Raw genomic sequence first — 19,819 nt, 5'->3', positions numbered from 1 at the left:
TAAGGAAGCATTCACCTCTCACAAATGCTGTCTATTTCCATACATCATATGAGCTGTTCTGTGTTAGATCCTTCAGTGTGCAAAGGGTGGTGCAATACCTCCCCAACAAATCTGACTGGTGTCCTGTGCATCTGGCAGGCTAAACCCCATGTATGCTGCACACATTGAATCGGCAGAAGCAAACTTAGAGTCTTTCTTGTTGTGGGAACTTTTTTAGGAGTCCGAGGACAGTCAGGGAGTTAATGGGCTCAAGTTGGTGAATGAGCATCATTTACTACTGATGTCCTGGAGATTACCCTACTATTGGATCCAAAACTGATCATCAAGCACACACCTCTAGCACTTGAGTGTAGCAAAGTTTAGAAGTCCAAGGCTTACTCAGGGAAGGGGTTTGGGGTTAGAGACTCAGCATTCAATAAGTATCAAACACAAGTTAACAAATCACTGTTCTGCCAGTACTTTAGTCTAAAAAAGAAAAGTATTTTAATGCTATTAACACAACTAATAAAAACACAGACAATTCAAAGGGCCATTCTTATTGGTACTAGAGGGAACAGTACTCATGGTTTTACCATGGAAAGCGTCTGGCGGTAAAAGTATATTAGGCCATTGTCTCAGTGGTTGGGAATCTTTGGGGAACTATGAGCAGCCCCTGTAGTTCAACTTCACTTCACTCGTTAGTCCCAATACTATTTTTCCACTCTCCGTCTTACTGTTTGTCATTGTAACCGTCTGTCTGACCAAAGATAGTGTTTCTGTCTAGAGTCATGGCGTGCCTACCAGTGTCTCTGTTAGAGCGAGGGGATGGATGTTACCTCCAATCCGGGAATTCTAGGAATTCCTCCAGCCTCCATTTCAGTAGGACCCTAGGCTTATGGTCAGTCAGAAAATCTTGAGAAATTGCTTGGAAGTTTTTGACCCCTCTTTATACCCAAGTTGCTGACAGACCTTGTGTATTCAAACAGTTCAGTTCTGTGGGCAGTTCTGGGCAATCCGACCCTTTTGTGATTTGCATACAGAATGGTCCAGCCATGGCCTTTGTCCAAATCTGTGGGGTGGGCTGGGAGTCTCCCTCCAGGAGAAACCCAAAACAAGGGTAAAAAAGAAATGCATGATGTCAGATTCAGCTACCTGTTACCCTGTGGAGGTTACACCTTCCAGAAAACAAGGAACAGGAAAAGGTACGAGGAGCACCAAGTCTGTAAAAGGACCCACTGTTAGAGAATTTTGTAGGATAATTTTGCCAGGGTAGAAAAGCCGAGAGTAAGAGAGCAGTGTAACACAAAATGAGATATGAAAAGGTATGACCCATACAGTCCAAGAGAGACAGCCCAGAAAAGGTATAGAGCTGCAAAGATAGACAAAGGACTCGGGCATGGCTGCCAAATGTTTACCTTTATCTTTCTGTGGGACAAATGTATAAAATAATCCCCCTGCAGTTGTTACACAGGTGCCTTTTTATTCGATTGGCAATAAACAAAAATCCCTCAAAACATGACATACAATATATTTTAAGAATGTATTCATAAACAACTCAAAATGCATGATATAAGATATTCGCCTTTATCTCATTCAATACATTATCATGTAGGGCGTGGTTAGCAGGAAATTCAGGAATGAAATGATGAGTAACTGCGGCACTGTAAAAAAGAAAATCAGTTTGGGAATCTATTAACACTATTGGATGTGGGTACTATACCTTAGGGTTGTCAATAATAGGGGTTACGATAAGATCAGAGTCCGCATAGATGAGTTCCTTTATTTTAGACTCCATGTCTTTCTCAATATAGGATATGTTTTCCACCTGAAATAAAGTATATGCAATGTAAAATATCTAAATTAGGATACACACAAACACCAAACCTATTTTAACATACATAGAGTTTTCTATAAACCAAAAGTAAATATAAGCGCAATTTTTCTGTCTTTAGAACAAACCACAGGTAGATACTTTCAACTTCAAATTCTTCAGACATGGAAATGTCCTTAGCTATATGAGTTTATATTTGTATATTGGAGGTGTAGAGCACAGAACACTGAAACTAAATTGCTTCTAGTTGTTAAGGTCTAATAAATATAAGAGCAAATCCCCAAAGAGATTAAGACTCTTAACAGTACACCCACTTACTTTTTGATTTCTCAGCTGCACAGCATTTCAACTAGAACTGCTGTACATACTAACAGTGTTGTAGTACATAAAACATTAGCAGTGTTGGGTGACTAAACTAAAGTTGCTGGGTTAAATGAACGATGGATGTTGAACAATGACAAAACAATATGCATATTTATCATAAATACATATACAGGCTAAGTGTAGGTTTAAGTTAGTTAACTAGATTGCAGTAATAACATTTTCAACGGCAAGAGTAGAGAAGTAAAGCACAGTTAATTGGGAACAGTGTTCCCTTGTAGTAAATCCTGTAAGTGAAAGGTTCAAACTCTTAAAATTGCATATAGTAGGCTAAGTGTGACTAGGACCTTTATATTGGCAAAGCATAAATTGTAATTAGGGAATTATCACACAGATATTGAGGTTGTTTAAGGAGAAGAGATTTGTGGATTTAAAAACCAGGATCAATAGCTTGTAAAGAGCTCTATCTTTTCCTAAAATTCAACTGACTTAGTGATGCTACTGAGAGACAGGAGTGTGTCAGGGTCTCAGGGACGATTGTAAAGGGTTCTGATATCAAAATTTTGAAACTTGGGCCGTGGTGTGAAAGAGCAAAATGGAAGCACTACTAATAAACTATTACAACGGTGTAGTTGATTAAGGACTAATGAGGATATTAGTGTTTTGGTTATGTGAAATTAAATGTTCAATTGCAATTTCCGAATGCTCAATAGTTTTATTGTATTCTCAACACTTCTATAGCACATGGCTACCCAATGGGGCTCCCAGCGCTCTAGGCCTTGTCGGGCTGTACACAGTACGTTACATGAGCGGGAATGTCTTAAGTTGTGTCCGGAAACCTTGTTCTTCCTTATTGCTACTGGTAGGTACATAGTTTAGAGACTAGATACGAAAATGAGCGTCCTCCATTTTGGGGACTGTGAGCAAACCTTGAGTTGCAGAGTGCAATGATCTGCCAGGAGAATAGGAACATATGAAATGTTGCAACAGTTGTGGGCCCTTCCTGTTCAAAGCCTGGTGTGCTATACATTGTGCCTTCAACTGTATCCTTGTGTACACTGGTAGCCAATGTCATGCTGCTAGTGAAGTAGAGAGAGAGTGACATTTTGGTAGTCCCAGAAGAGTCAGAGCCACTGCATTTTGGATCCTCTGAATTTTTTTTTGTCACTGATTGGGGGCTTCAAAGATATAGTGAACTCCCATAGTCTGAATGTGACAAAATCAGACCTTGAATTGCCACTCTACGTCTGGAAGACAGTAGCCAACCCAATGCTTTTCTGAGGGTTCTCAGCAGACCAAAACAACTGGCAGCTAATTTCCTGGCCTGGGCTTCCATCGTAAGGTTGTTATCTATTAGAACACCCAGACTATTTACTTCTAGATGGAAGGATTGTTGCCAATGATGAGTACCTCAGTTTTGACGCTGTTGAATTTTAGGCTTTTGGCAGACATCTAATCTGACACTTGCTTTAAGCATAAGTTAAGTTGCCAGGAAATGGCTGCTAGCAGTTGTTATCATACAACTGTATTTGTTTTAGTTTTGAAGTTTTTCTTGCCCCGTGGCAGGACTCTATTTTGCTTTGATCCTCAAGGCCTGAAATTGGCCTAGGAGTGCAGAGCAACAGCAGCTGATATACCAATGAGAGAAGAAAAAGGACACTATCTGGAAACCAGACTTCTGACTTATTAGATAAGACCTGAGGCACAGCTGAAAAAGGCTTTTTGTGAAGACCTGTGTGCCAAAGAAAGTAGCTGTTGAAGACAAGTGGACAGTCTGTCCTGTGCGACTCAGAATCAAAAACACAAAAACACTTGCGAGGCCTGCAACTCGGTCCTAATCTTGAAGTTCGGCACTTGACATAGAGTGGTAGTGTCTTGATGGTGTGTGGAGATGGATGCGTAGGGAATTCCCTTCACTAGGCCCCAACATCCCATTGTCCATCTGCTCCAGATGGACATTGGGTTTACCCTACCTCCTCTCACACATGCCTATTGTGAGGGTTCAGTGATGCTGATTTTGACACCAATGCCTTAACCTCTGACATCTCAATGTTGTACCAATCTATGAAACTTAGAATTCTATCCTTCCCCACCCCCCCCATTAATCACAGTACGATACTCAAATGCCAAGTAGCCCACTGGCTGTGGGAGGACTCATTGGTGGACCTTGACGCCATTTCAAAATAAGGCCGTCCAACGTTTCTAAACATCAGAAATAACTAATTTCATCCTAATTTTATGACTTTGGATAACTTTTCCCCAAATCTTCATGACAAGTAAGCAAACATAAAGGAAGTGGATCAGATTATTGTTGTGGGTCTTGGCTTTGCTGATAGAATTCGGGCAGTATGAAAACATTAAGGTCTGCAGCACTTACCCAGGCTGCGGAACCACCTACCCTTAACTTGGCTGGGCATTAAGAAAACCACTGGTGGGGCAATTCATTTTTGCATGGCAGGTGTCTAAGAAATCTGGCCTCTGTGTTACAAGAGACCCGCCGGGGCTTGTCAGACTTCCTGCTGCCAGTGGAACACCATTTCAGTGATGGCAAGGCCCTGATCTTGTTAAGTGTATACAGGCATTGACCATACATTTAACATGCAAGTCTGCGAGGTCAGAATTGATGACAGATGGATCACGCTTTCATCACTTGAAATCACTGCATTCGTTTCCAGTACATCAGCGAGTGATATTTAAAGCAGTCTGCGTGATTCATGGAGTCCTAATGGACTTGGACATGTCATTTGTTTTGCATTATAGCTCTCTTTATTTATTTTTTAGTTAAGATTTTTATATAGGGTAGGCTAGACCCAAGGATATCTGAGCGCTTTACATCAGTACATTATCTTATCACTATAACAAATATAACCAGAACAGGGGGTGTAGATCCCATCTTGTTGGGCGATTTAATTCCATTTAGATGAGATGTCAGTTGAGGAAATCCTTTGGCTGTTTCTTGAAGCTCAAGAAGGAGATTTCGTCCTGATATGTATTGGTATGGAGCTCCAGATTTTTGGGGCATTGCTCGAGAAGGAGCGTGTCAGGGTTTTTTGTTTGTGCACTTTAGGTGGTATGAGGAATAGGGTGTTCAAGCTTCTTAGGTTTCTCGACTGAACTGACTTTTTGTGTTTTGAGGCAAGGTAGGCTGGTTTCCCATTGTGAAGGGCTTTGTGAGTAAGACAAGAAGGTCTGAAGCTGCAGCGAACTTCAATCGGGAGCCAATTCAGATTTTGCAGGGGAGATGTTGTCATATTTCTTTATTCCTGTGACCATTCTGGCTCCTGCACTGAGAGTGGTTCTAAGGGGTGCAGGGTGGGATTTCGTAGTGCCTGTGAGGGTGGCGTTCTCGAAGTGTAATCTAAACTGCACCAGCGCTTGCATGGCAGTTTTAAGATCGATCAGCGGCAAGTAGGGTTTAATTTTGTTCAGAAGTTTCAGGTTGTAGAAAGCGCTCTTCACATTATTCGTTATATGAATTTTCATGATCTGCTTGGGGTCCAGTGAGAGACCTAGAGATTTGATGGAGTATGCTAGGATTACATTGCAGTTGAGAGCATCTAAGGAATTTAGCCATTTTTGTAATTGGGGGTGGGGGGGCACTGCTCTGTCAATGATATGAGAAGAACTTCTGTCTTATCTTGGTTGAGTTTTAGGTGGTTGCAAGATAGCCATAGTTGGACTTCTTTGAGGGTGGCATTTAACCGCTCACTGTACATCGTCTAGTGAGGAGATTTCCAAGTATAGCTGGGTGTCGTCTGCGTATAGATGGAGGGGGATGTTTGCTTGGTTGAGAATGAAGGTGAGGGGCTCCATGTAGCTACTGAACAGAGTTGGCAAGAGGACAGAGTCTTGGGGAACACCCGGGGTTATTGCCGTTGTGTCAGGTCATATTGTCTGATTTTATTTGTTGAGAGCGGTTTTGTAGAAAAGATATGATTCAGCGCTCGACCATCCTGTCTGCACCAATCCTTTTTTGGAGGGAGTCCAAGAGAAGCTTTTGATCAACCGTGTTGAAAGTCGCAGATAATTCTAGGAGTATGAGCAGGCAGCAATGGTCTGTATCCAGGGATTTGTGTTGGTCATCTACTATGTTTAGAGTAGCTGTTTCCATGCTGCATCCTTTTCTGATGCCTGACTGATGTGGGTCCAGGAGATTGTTATCTATGTTTTGGTTTAGTTGTGAGAGAAAACATCTCTCTAGAGATTGGGCTAGGAAGTGGAGACTGGTCTGAAGTTACTGAGGTTGTTCGGGTCTGCTCCTTGCTTTTTAAGCAGTAACATGACTTGGCCGAGTTTGTAGCAGTCTGGCATCACTCCAGGCATCAGGGAGCTGTTCATAATCTTAGTCCAGAGAGGGGTTAGGGTGTTGTTGAGTATTTTTGCCAAGGAGGCTGGGAGGTTGTCCATTAGGTGGGAGGATGGGTTTCATCTCTCTCCTCATAAGTTTCAGAATTTTTAGCAATGAAAGCAGATCATTAAAGCCACAGGGACTAACTTTACGGGAGGATATACAGCTTGAAATGTAATCTGTTGTCAAACAATGGTCTTTTAAATAACTATTTGTCACATTCATCCTTGCAACATTGTCAACCTTGTGGAAGGTTATTATCCATTTGTGGGCTTGAAAAAAAAAAATAATGACACAAGATTCAGGTTTCCACAATGATCAACTCAAAGCTAAGCTATTGCCATGTTCGCGGACATCCCAAAGCACCATTAACAACACCTGCAACAAACCAGAACACAGCAGCTCCACTTTTATTAAGTCAAAAATTGATGACTTCACTGAAATCTTAACCTGGCTTCTGTATGAGAATTACCACCTATGTTCTGCTGGACAACCTCAGACTTCCTGGGGCATTAGGAGATTATGGGTTTGTGCACCCCAGTTTTAGATTGCACTTACGCAGGAAATCATGAAACCTCTAAAAAGAATGAAGACTTTAGGTGCTCTGCTGTTTTCATCTGATATATCTCTCTAGTGATAGAGGTCTGGTGATGGACTATGACTGATAGGTCGCTGCTGTGAGCCAGTGGTGCCTTATCAATGAAATACATTTTCAAAATATAAGTGTTTGGCTACTTAAAGTCCACCAAAGCGATAAAGGCAAACCATGATCTGTTACTAAGTCCAGAAATAGAACATCATGTCAGACACTTGAAATTTCAGTGTGTAAAACGTTGGTATACAACTACAGAATAAAGTAAAGTACGTAATTATGTGCCTCAACACTATGAAAAGTATCTCTGAACTCTGTTGCAATGGTGATGGCATGCAAAGATTTTATCAAAATTAAAATCACTATTTATAAAGTTCACACCATTAAATTTATTGACACTTGGCATCAGTTAAAGTTACTAATATAACACCAATTCATTGCTACTTGATTTACAAGCTTAAAAAGCATGATAGTTCAAATTAGCTATACCATGAATCAAACCTTTCACCCTCAGGTTGTCCACAGATCTACTTATCAGGCACTTAATACACAGAGCTAGCTTACAGGCTGTAAAGTTCCTTATTTGTAGAACAAAAACTAACAATCAATTAACTAACAATTGTTCGTTAATTCTTCTTTTTTTGTTTAGTCTAGGAATCAACTGATGCACAACTAACACTCACTTTGGGGAGGGATGAAGCCTTTTTGTTTGACTGCTGCGTCACAGGAACATGTTGATTCTTCAAACCCACTGCAAGGCTAGTTCTAGGGGTAGGTCGTGTGCTGCAAATAATTTATACAGAAAATGTATTGTTTAGGTTTAAATCCGAGGAGAATTCATAATTACATTATGCACATATAAAAAATCTATAAAGACATTAAATTCTTTTAAACCTTACATAATCTTTCCAAAGCTACTCTTGCATCTTCCTTAACCTGAAGTTTGAATTTTACATAAACCTCATTAGAGAAGAAGCTCAATAATAGCACAGCATGCATAGGAAGTCTTTATATTCATCGCTAGTCAGTGTCGATAAAAAAAACAAGCAACTTACCTGTACATGCTGGTTCTCCAGTATTGATATTTTTCATAGATTCAGATGCTTAAAACTTCCTCGTCGTAGAAGCGGGCGACACACAGCAGTTACAATAAGTGTGCAATGCATTATACAGTGCAGGTTAAACAAATGACATTGTTAAGCAATTCACATTGTTTTAGAGAGAACCAAACTGCAGCCAATCAAAGAACAGCTCTTGGATCATTTTTCTCTTCCAGAACCACCACACCTCACATTTCAAAGCACGAGTGTAAAGGATATATGGAGGAGGTATCCAATGTGGTGAGCACCTGAAAGGAGAGGGTCACATGTGAATCCATAAAATACATCAGAACTGGAGAACCATGGTGTACAGGGAACTAACTTGCTTTTTCATCAGAATAGAATATATATATATACATATATATATATATATATATATATATATATATACATACATACATACCAATTCTCGCCTTCCAGCAAGGTGAAGACCTTCACCTTGCTGGAACAAGGTCAAAGTAACTTGACTGAAACGCATAGGGCATGGCAAAAACTTAAATCAATCCGCTTGATTACTCCTGAAAACGAGTGAGTGCGTTATTCACCTTGCTGGAAGGCGAGAAATGGTTCATAGATACCGGCGTGGCTCTGCCGGAAAGAAACTCACCGCCCCCCATGATTGCAGCGCCAGCGTCAAACATTTGGGCCGAAAATTGACGATATATATATATATATATATATATATATATTTCCCCTTCGACAGCCCCCGCTTCTGAGCCATAGATGAGGCACACACTGGGAGATGTGTGTTCCGCAGGTTTATTTCAGCCACATAACAAAAGACACCTGAAGAAAAAAAAAAGATATATATATATATATATATATATATATATATATTACCTACTGGTCGCCAGTAGGTAGTTATAGTTAGGACCCTGTTTCCATAGGAAAACCGCAACATTCTATTTTGAATAACTTTGGCGCCGGTCGACGAATCCTCGCGAAATTTTCAAAATAGGTGGGGCGCTCCGCTCCGCTCCTACCCTGAAAGTCTCGGGGGGATTCGTCTAGCGGGGGCTGAGATAAAAGGGGGGTCCCAAAACGCGTTTTTCCCATGCATTTTTCCATAGGACCTTTAGACACAGCTACAGCCCGAACGGCTGAACAGAGTTCCTTGAAATTTGGCAGAGAGGTAGTCTACAGGTCAAGGAAGTGCCTTTTGTAGGTTTGGTGTAAATCTGTTCAGTAGATTCTGAGAAAATAGCCTTTAAATCAATATATATATCTGAGCCAGCTTACGGTGCGCTTACGGTGCGCTTACCGTACGCGTACGGTGACGTGCGCGAGCGCGATTCTGATTGGCTGTTCGATCTAAGTAAACATTCGAATCGGTCGAAACCAGGAAGCGGCGGCCGCCATTTTCTCTCTCGCACTCTGAGGGGGGCAGCAAAAACAAAGACAAAAAACATCTAAAGGGGCAGTATATTCAGTTCTTAACCACCCAGCATTGATATAGGTGTCCCCAAACAACCCCCAAGGCCAAAAAAACTATTTTATTTTTTTTCGAAAAATCGCCGATTACGCTTACCGTACGCGTACGGTTAAAATTATAAAAAAAAAAAAATTATCCACACTATCCCCACCCCGTGTGCAAATGGTGTCCGAAGTTCACCATTTGTGCATGGCATATCACTTAATGAAAAGTACAAATGAATACCTTTCACAACGATGCGCATAATATGTCCCCCATGTGCGCACGGTGCGCGAAGCGCATCGTGTGTACATGGCCCATCCCGCGTAACGTGGGCACGCGGTGCGCGCAGCGCACCGCGTGACCACCGTGCGTGCACGGCACTAACTGCGTAAAGTGGGCGTGCGGTGCGCGAAGCGCACCGCGTGCTCACTGTGCGCGCACCGTGCGCGAAGCGCACCGTGCGCGCACGGAACGAACTGCGTTAACTGGGCGCGCACGCCACGAATGGCGTAAAGTAACTTAGCATTTAAAAAAACGTACAAATTCACTGAAAAAACCATAGGTTTCACACACGTTATAGTTAGCAATTAGCATTTAAAAAACCTTGCAAATTCACTGAAAAAACCATAGGTTTCACACAAGTTATAGTTAGCTGTACATTTCACTCGTAAAAAACCAATGAAATTCCCCCGTTATAGTTAGTGCAGGCAACTATAACTCACGCGACCGCAATCCTCTGCTGATGACATATGTGTCTTTATGAAAAAAAAATATTTGTAATATATGTATAGCTAAAATTTAATGGAAGAAGACATGGGCAAATAAGTGTCTAAATACAGTATTAGCATCAGCAGAAGATTGCGGTCGCGTGAGTTATAGTTGCCTGCACTAACTATAACGGGGGAATTTCATTGGTTTTTTACGAGTGAAATGTACAGCTAACTATAACTTGTGTGAAACCTATGGTTTTTTCAGTGAATATATATATATATATATATATATATATATTACCTACTGGCGGTCGCCAGTAGGTAGTTATAGTTAGGACCCTGTTTCCATAGGAAAACCGCAACATTCTATTTTGAATAACTTTGGCGCCGGTAGACGAATCCTCGCGAATTTTTCAAAATAGGTGGGGCGCTACGCTCCGCTCCTACCCTGAAAGTCTCGGGGGGATTCGTCAAGCGGGGGCGGAGATAAAAGGGGGGTCCCAAAACGCGTTTTTCCCATGCATTTTTCCATAGGACCTTTAGACACAGCTACAGCCCGAACAGCTGAACAGAGTTACTTGAAATTTGGCAGAGAGGTTGTCCTCAGGTCAAGGAAGTGCCTTTTGTAGGTCTGGTGTAAATCTGTTCAGTAGTTCCTGAGAAAATAGCATTTAAATCAATATATATATCTGTGGCAGCTTACGGTGCGCTTACCGTGCGCTTACGGTAAGCTTACCGTACGCGTACGGTGCCGTGCGCGAGCGCGATTCTGATTGGCTGTCAGATCTTAGTAAACATTCGAATCGGTCGAAACCAGGAAGCGGCGGCCGCCATTTTGTGTGTTTCGCACAGAAAAAAAAAGGGTGATAACTTGAAAAGGGGGCAAGGAGGAGAGTTACAGACCCCCTAACATTTGAAAGGGGGTCAAAGAAGGACAGAAAAGTACAAAAAAAACATTTATTAATTTAAAAAAAAATCGCGGGGTACGCGTACGGTAAGCTTACGGTGAGCTTACTGTACGCGTACGGTAGAAAAAAAAAATAAAAAAATAAATAAAATTCAGATTTAAGTGTTTAGATATTAGGGGGCTCTAAAAAGAGCCGTTGTGTTTATGAAGTGATTTTTTAGTGGTACCTACAAGTAAGTACCGATGCAGAGTCTAAGGTTCAAGAGGAAGACTCTGTTCCCTTCATCAGTGAAGTGTACACCATCTCCTCTATAAATGTCTTGCATGTCGTAACGCAAGTTGTTGTGGTAAATGGAACCCATACCATAGTCTCGGAGGAAAGCAGAAACAGATTTGTTGACGTGCTTTCTTGCTTTGTCAATCTGTGGACAGAAATGATTTGACCAGTTCCATTTTTGCCTTTGGCATATGTTAGAAAACACAAAGGCAGTTTTAGGGAAAAGTGAAAACAGTTGTGCAAAGGTCTCCTTCATAAGCATTTCCAGACCTACCCCAGTCAAAGTGCCTAGGTCATTGCCACCACAGTGCACTATAATGAGGTCAGGGTGTTGGATTTGCATGAAGGATTTCACCAATGGCATCAATTGGTGCCACTTTAACCCTCTCTGACCAATCCATTTAATGTCTACATTTGGTAAAGCAAGGTCTCTCACCATATCTGTTTTCTCTGCATACTTTTCACTCCAGAAGACATAGCTGTGCCCTACAATCCACACTGTGAACATCTTCAAAGGAGAACTGGATGCACTCAGGAGGTGTCTTTCAGTAGAATGGTAAAAAGAAATGAAAGACAGTTTGGAAATGGAGGCATACATATTATTATTTTTTTTTTTAAAACTGATTGGCTGTTTCATACCATTCTAGAATAAAAACTAGGCTGTATGTGTAAATTTATAGAAGCATGTTTTGTATTGGTACAGAAAAATGTGTTACCAAAGAACAGTACTATGGATTTGCTGTTAGGTTTGAAAAGTCAAGCACTCCTGCTCTTTGGAAATGAAACATTGTTTGGTGAACTTCTGACCTGACTCTACACAGCAGTATTTCAAGAGCTGTTGCTATGGTAGCAGGCAGAAGTCAAGTTGGGGGAAGGGTACTAGGCAGAAGTCAAGTTGGGGGAAGGGTACTTTTGGAAAAGGGTTGGTTTTCAACCAATAGAAATGTGTGATTACATTTGAAAAAAAGGGGGAAGCACTGAGATTTGAAATTAACATGTATATGTGTGGAAAAAGAGAGGGAAAGTTTGCCATTATCTGGTTCTGCTTAGAGGAGAGAGGTGTACAGAAGAGAGATCCTGACTCTGATAATCTGCTGTTTGAGTGCCACATTTCTTTCACAACTAACTAATTTTAAAGGTGAGTTTAGAGTTTGAGAGGGGATGTACATGGTGCTGGTCTGAAAAAGCAGTTTGGACATGTGCTTTTATCAGAATTTGAAAAGTGGATTCATAATGTGTCAGTCTGTAAAAGTTTTTATCTCTTGCCAAAAAAAAGAGTAGTAAGTGTGCTTTCAAATTTCGTTTTGTGACTAATGTGAAAACATGACTCTGTGTGCAAATAGGAATTACAGGCAGAGATTTATTGCGTATTGCTCTGGTGATTTTACATTTGCATTAGATGTAAAGGGGGAGCCATTTTTTTGTATGCAGAAGCAGACTCTTAGCACACAGCCAGCTGCTTATCCTGTGGAATCATGCATAGTATTTACAACCGAGTGGGGTTTGAGGTTTCAGTCAGTAATGCAAATACATTCAGCATCACTAAGGCTGGTTGCCCTTGCTGGAGTGTAGTCAGTCACCCAGGTTACACATGGTGCTGGTCTGAAAAAAGCAGTTTGGACATGTGCTTTTATCAGAATCTGAAAAGTGGATTCATAATGTGTCAGTCTGTAAAAGTGTTTATCACTTGCCAAAAAAAAAGAGTAGTAAGTGTGCTTTCAAATTGGCAAAGAAATTTCGTTTTGTGACTAATGTGAAAACATGACTCTGTGTGTAAATAGGAATTACAGGCAGAGATTTATTGCGTATTGCTCTGGTGATTTTACATTTGTATTAGATGGAAAGGGGGAGCCATTTTTTTGTGCAGAAGCAGACTCTTAGCACACAGCCAGCTGGTTATCCTGTGGAATCATGGATAGTATTCACAACCGAGTGGGGTTTGAGGTTTCAGTCAGTAATGCAAATACATTCAGCATCACTAAGGCTGGTTGCCCTTGCTGGAGTGTAGTCAGTCCCCCAGGTTACACATGGTGCTGGTCTGAAAAAAGCAGTTTGGACATGTGCTTTTATCAGAATCTGAAAAGTGGATTCATAATGTGTCAGTCTGTAAAAGTGTTTATCACTTGCCAAAAAAAAAGAGTAGTAAGTGTGCTTTCAAATTGGCAAAGAAATTTCGTTTTGTGACTAATGTGAAAACATGACTCTGTGTGAAAATAGGAATTACAGGCAGAGATTTATTGCGTATTGCTCTGGTGATTTTACATTTGCATTAGATGGAAAGGGGGAGCCATTTTTTTGTATGCAGAAGCAGACTCTTAGCACACACCCAGCTGCTTATCCTGTGGAATCATGCACAGTATTCACAACCGAGTGGGGTTTGAGGTTTCAGTCAGTAATGCAAATACATTCAGCATCACTAAGGCTGGTTGCCCTTGCTGGAGTGTAGTCAGTCACCCAGGTTACACATGGTGCTGGTCTGAAAAAAGCAGTTTGGACATGTGCTTTTATCAGAATCTGAAAAGTGGATTCATAATGTGACAGTCTGTAAAAGTGTTTATCACTTGCCAAAAAAAAGAGTAGTAAGTGTGCTTTCAAATTGGCAAAGAAATTTCGTTTTGTGACTAATGTGAAAACATGACTCTGTGTGCAAATAGGAATTACAGGCAGAGATTTATTGCGTATTGCTCTGGTGATTTTACATTTGCATTAGATGGAAAGGGGGAGCCATTTTTTTGTATGCAGAAGCAGACTCTTAGCACACACCCAGCTGCTTATCCTGTGGAATCATGCACAGTATTCACAACCGAGTGGGGTTTGAGGTTGCAGTCAGTAATGCAAATACATTCAGCAACACTAAGGCTGGTTGCCCTTGCTGGAGTGTAGTCAGTCACCCAGGTTACACATGGTGCTGGTCTGAAAACAGCAGTTTGGACATGTGCTTTTATCAGAATCTGAAAAGTGGATTCATAATGTGTCAGTCTGTAAAAGTGTTTATCACTTGCCAAAAAAAAGAGTAGTAAGTGTGCTTTCAAATTGGCAAAGAAATTTCGTTTTGTGACTAATGTGAAAACATGACTCTGTGTGAAAATAGGAATTACAGGCAGAGATTTATTGCGTATTGCTCTGGTGATTTTACATTTGCATTAGATGGAAAGGGGGAGCCATTTTTTTGTATGCAGAAGCAGACTCTTAGCACACACCCAGCTGCTTATCCTGTGGAATCATGCACAGTATTCACAACCGAGTGGGGTTTGAGGTTTCAGTCAGTAATGCAAATACATTCAGCATCACTAAGGCTGGTTGCCCTTGCTGGAGTGTAGTCAGTCACCCAGGTTACACATGGTGCTGGTCTGAAAAAAGCAGTTTGGACATGTGCTTTTATCAGAATCTGAAAAGTGGATTCATAATGTGACAGTCTGTAAAAGTGTTTATCACTTGCCAAAAAAAAGAGTAGTAAGTGTGCTTTCAAATTGGCAAAGAAATTTCGTTTTGTGACTAATGTGAAAACATGACTCTGTGTGCAAATAGGAATTACAGGCAGAGATTTATTGCGTATTGCTCTGGTGATTTTACATTTGCATTAGATGGAAAGGGGGAGCCATTTTTTTGTATGCAGAAGCAGACTCTTAGCACACACCCAGCTGCTTATCCTGTGGAATCATGCACAGTATTCACAACCGAGTGGGGTTTGAGGTTGCAGTCAGTAATGCAAATACATTCAGCAACACTAAGGCTGGTTGCCCTTGCTGGAGTGTAGTCAGTCACCCAGGTTACACATGGTGCTGGTCTGAAAACAGCAGTTTGGACATGTGCTTTTATCAGAATCTGAAAAGTGGATTCATAATGTGTCAGTCTGTAAAAGTGTTTATCACTTGCCAAAAAAAAGAGTAGTAAGTGTGCTTTCAAATTGGCAAAGAAATTTCGTTTTGTGACTAATGTGAAAACATGACTCTGTGTGCAAATAGGAATTACAGGCAGAGATTTATTGCGTATTGCTCTGGTGATTTTACATTTGCATTAGATGGAAAGGGGGAGCCATTTTTTTGTATGCAGAAGCAGACTCTTAGCACACACCCAGCTGCTTATCCTGTGGAATCATGCACAGTATTCACAACCGAGTGGGGTTTGAGGTTGCAGTCAGTAATGCAAATACATTCAGCAACACTAAGGCTGGTTGCCCTTGCTGGAGTGTAGTCAGTCACCCAGGTTACACATGGTGCTGGTCTGAAAACAGCAGTTTGGACATGTGCTTTTATCAGAATCTGAAAAGTGGATTCATAATGTGTCAGTCTGTAAAAGTGTTTATCACTTGCCAAAAAAAAGAGTAGTAAGTGTGCTTTCAAATTGGCAAAGAAATTTCGTTTTGTGACTAATGTGAAAACATGACTCTGTGTGCAAATAGGAATTACAGGCAGAGATTTATTGCGTATTGCTCTGGTGATTTTACATTTGCATTAGATGGAAAGGGGGAGCCATTTTTTTGTATGCAGAAGCAGACTCTTAGCACACACCCAGCTGCTTATCCTGTGGAATCATGCACAGTATTCACAACCGAGTGGGGTTTGAGGTTTCAGTCAGTAATGCAAATACATTCAGCATCACTAAGGCTGGTTGCCCTTGCTGGAGTGTAGTCAGTCACCCAGGTTACACATGGTGCTGGTCTGAAAAAAGCAGTTTGGACATGTGCTTTTATCAGAATCTGAAAAGTGGATTCATAATGTGTCAGTCTGTAAAAGTGTTTATCACTTACCAAAAAAAAGAGTAGTAAGTGTGCTTTCAAATTGGCAAAGAAATTTCGTTTTGTGACTAATGTGAAAACATGACTCTGTGTGCAAATAGGAATTACAGGCAGAGATTTATTGCGTATTGCTCTGGTGATTTTACATTTGCATTAGATGGAAAGGGGGAGCCATTTTTTTGTATGCAGAAGCAGACTCTTAGCACACACCCAGCTGCTTATCCTGTGGAATCATGCACAGTATTCACAACCGAGTGGGGTTTGAGGTTTCAGTCAGTAATGCAAATACATTCAGCATCACTAAGGCTGGTTGCCCTTGCTGGAGTGTAGTCAGTCACCCAGGTTACACATGGTGCTGGTCTGAAAAAAGCAGTTTGGACATGTGCTTTTATCAGAATCTGAAAAGTGGATTCATAATGTGTCAGTCTGTAATAGAGTTTATCACTTGCCAAAAAAAAGAGTAGTAAGTGTGCTTTCAAATTGGCAAAGAAATTTCGTTTTGTGACTAATGTGAAAACATGACTCTGTGTGCAAATAGGAATTACAGGCAGAGATTTATTGCGTATTGCTCTGGTGATTTTACATTTGCATTAGATGGAAAGGGGGAGCCATTTTTTTGTATGCAGAAGCAGACTCTTAGCACACACCCAGCTGCTTATCCTGTGGAATCATGCACAGTATTCACAACCGAGTGGGGTTTGAGGTTGCAGTCAGTAATGCAAATACATTCAGCAACACTAAGGCTGGTTGCCCTTGCTGGAGTGTAGTCAGTCACCCAGGTTACACATGGGGCTGGTCTGAAAAAGCAGTTTGGACATGTGATGTTTTCAGAATCTGAAAAGTGGATTCAAAATGTGTCAGACTGTAAAAGTACTTATCACTTGCCAAAAAAGTAGTAGAAAGTATGCTTTGCAATTGGCAAAGAAATTTCGTTTTCTGCCTAATTTCAAACCATGACTCTGTGTGCACACAGGAGTTGTTTTTAGATATTTAATTTGTGATGGTGTTATTGTGATTTTCACTTGTAGGAAAGGGGTACATAGTATTTTAAGATCTGAAAAGATCATAAAAAATGTAGTAATATATTTAAATATTATAAAGGAATTTTTTTTTAGTTTTTTTCAGGTATTGCTGAAGAGCAGTGAACAAAATTTAAGATGCCTACAAAATCCAGACTAAAGAAAGACCACAAAAAAAACCTATATTTGAAGACAACTGGAGGACCTAAGTTAGTTGGAGATGCTCATGTTGGGAAAAAGAACAAGTCTTCTGGTAAGCAGACAAAAGATTTTTTAAAGAACATCTTCAAAAAAAGGAAAAATGTACAAAATGTCTGTACTGGAAAGAAAGTTTTCAATAGAAAAAAACAGGAAAAAATTGAGAATTTAGTTAATGCAAATATACCTTCTGCAACAACAAAGATTAACTTAAACAGAAAAACAGCGTTTAAAGAGATACGTAGAAAAATGTTTCAGAGAAGAGTTATGTCCAATTTGATAAAGGATGTGAAGAAATATAAGCAAAAGGCAAAATATTACAAGAGAAAAAAAGAAATTGAAGCCATTGCAGCAAAGGCATTAGAATTAAAAAGGAAGCTATTCATTTTAATTTTGAATAGGATGCGTACATTAGATAAAATGGTTAATGTACTGAAATCACAAAGCAAAAGGAAAAGAGTAGTGAACAGAACAAACTTTTGTAAAGTGTTTTTAGGAAAATGGATGCATAGTTCAAGTAGTGAACCTTTTTTTAATGAAGAGAGTTATTTTCAAAGTAATAGTTTGCTGCATGCAGTTGACACCAGAGGTCGTGCTTATGAAGTGAAAAATGGTTGCATAATGGAGAAGGAGATAATGGTTCCAAGAGATGAGGTACAAGTGATGGCGGATGAGGCTATGGGGAGACGTCCTAAAGCCCCAGTGTACACTTGGAATTGTAGTAGTATTTGCACTGTGCGTCAGGAATCTATTGATAAATTTCGTGAGTTTCTAAGAGAATATAGTAAAAAAAGTGTAAAACAGAAGATTGAGGTGCTTCAAAGTCTAGATCCATGCAGAGTGAGAGAGAATACTGGTTTGCAGGGTCATTCTCTGGCTTGTCTATCTAGAAAAGTGTGTAATAGTGTTTTCCATCATTATAGGATGCTGGCTGTTCATCATACTGAAATGAGAAAGTTTGTGAGACGGTTGGATTTTGCTAAAAGTCCAGCAATAAAGTTAGATGAATTGAATAGGGCTCTGTTCCGTGGATCGGTATCAGATGTAGAGAAGGTTGTTGATGAAATTCAGTTTTGTTACTTTGGTCCTGAACAAAACAGTGCAGAAAAGGACACAGTAAATGAGGAAGAAGTGGAAGAGAATGTAGAACCCTCTGTAAGTAAGACATTTAATGATCACATAACAAAATTTGAAAAAATCTCTAATGAAAGACCAAATATTACTTGTATTTGTTGCCGCAGAACTCATTATAGAAAACAAACTAGGAATGTTGATCTCTACAGAAAGAGTGAAAATGAAGATAATTATAAGTGGAAAGATTTTGCCACATATATATTTCTAGAAAATTGTTTTGAATTGGGTGAAGATCAGCGTATTTGTAAATACTGTTACAACAAGTTAGAGGAAAATAGAATGCCGACCAGAGCTGTACATAATAATTTAGAATTGGATGTTATTCCTGCCGAACTTTCTGAATTAAATACATATGAGTCTATACTTATTCAATGGGTTCATCCGTTCCAGACCATAGTACGTATGGAGCCCAAAACTGGTAAATTACCTCCTTCAGATTTACTGAGAGGTTTAAAAGGTAGAGTGGTGTATTTGCCCTTGGATTTGAAAAAAAATATGGAAACTATTGATGCAGATACTTTGGAAACTGAACCATTAGTTATTCTGGTTAATGGTGTACCTACAAAGAATAAGAAGATTTGGCAGGAGCTGGTAGATGTACGGAAAGTACAAAGAGCAAATTTGTATTTGAAAAGGAATAACAAATGGTATGAATCAATTTATATAGAAGAAGAAGAAGAAGATTTACAAGAAGACACAGAAACACCAACTGGACAAATTGAAAAAGTGGACAAGTCAAAGGAAGAAGAAATTTATGAACATTTTAGCACACATCCTCTTCATTCAAAAGAAGCTATGGGAGACAATATTGATCTGTTTCAGATGAAGAAAGCAAAAGGAACTCCCGTGAGTGTATGGGAGGAGAGCTTGGAAGCTCGATGTTTTCCCCAGATGTTTCCTAAAGGAAAAGGAGGACGATACGATGAACGTCCAGAACAGATTCCAGCTTCTGAGTATCGGACTACAAGACTATATGCAGAAGATCCCAGATTTCGACAAAGTATTCCTTATTTGTTCCATCTTTTATTTGAAAGCGACTTGTCTGCATTATCATATGCAGTAAATCACATTTTAAAAAGTGGAGTACATTTACAAAATGTGTCTGCTAAGGATTTTATGGAGAAAGTGCAGCACCGAGATGATCATTTGGAAACACAACTGATCAATCTGATGGCTTGTCAGCGTGGGACAAATGAATATTGGTACCGACGCAATGGTGAATTAAAATGCATGTTACGGAATTTAGGAACA

At 40.1% G+C, this 19,819-nt stretch overlaps 1 protein-coding gene across 3 annotated transcripts in view; it reads right to left on the bottom strand.

The window, feature by feature from the left end:
* Positions 1-19,819, bottom strand: part of ULK4 (unc-51 like kinase 4) — a 1,725,799-nt gene that overhangs the window by 1,365,080 nt on the left and 340,900 nt on the right. For all 3 annotated transcript variants that reach the window (XM_085631567.1, XM_085631566.1, XM_085631568.1), the window contains 2 exons: positions 7,755-7,854; positions 1,700-1,804 (listed from right to left, as the gene is read on the bottom strand). In XM_085631567.1, the coding sequence (XP_085487693.1) occupies positions 1,700-1,804; positions 7,755-7,854 (205 nt within the window). The remainder of the gene's footprint in view (positions 1-1,699; positions 1,805-7,754; positions 7,855-19,819) is intronic.

The sequence above is a fragment of the Triturus cristatus genome, chromosome 10, assembly GCF_964204655.1.
Source record: "Triturus cristatus chromosome 10, aTriCri1.1, whole genome shotgun sequence".
NCBI classification, from domain to species: Eukaryota; Metazoa; Chordata; class Amphibia; order Caudata; family Salamandridae; genus Triturus; species Triturus cristatus.
The sequence above is the reverse complement of the archived record's forward strand: the minus strand, read 5'-3'. Positions and strand labels throughout refer to the sequence as shown.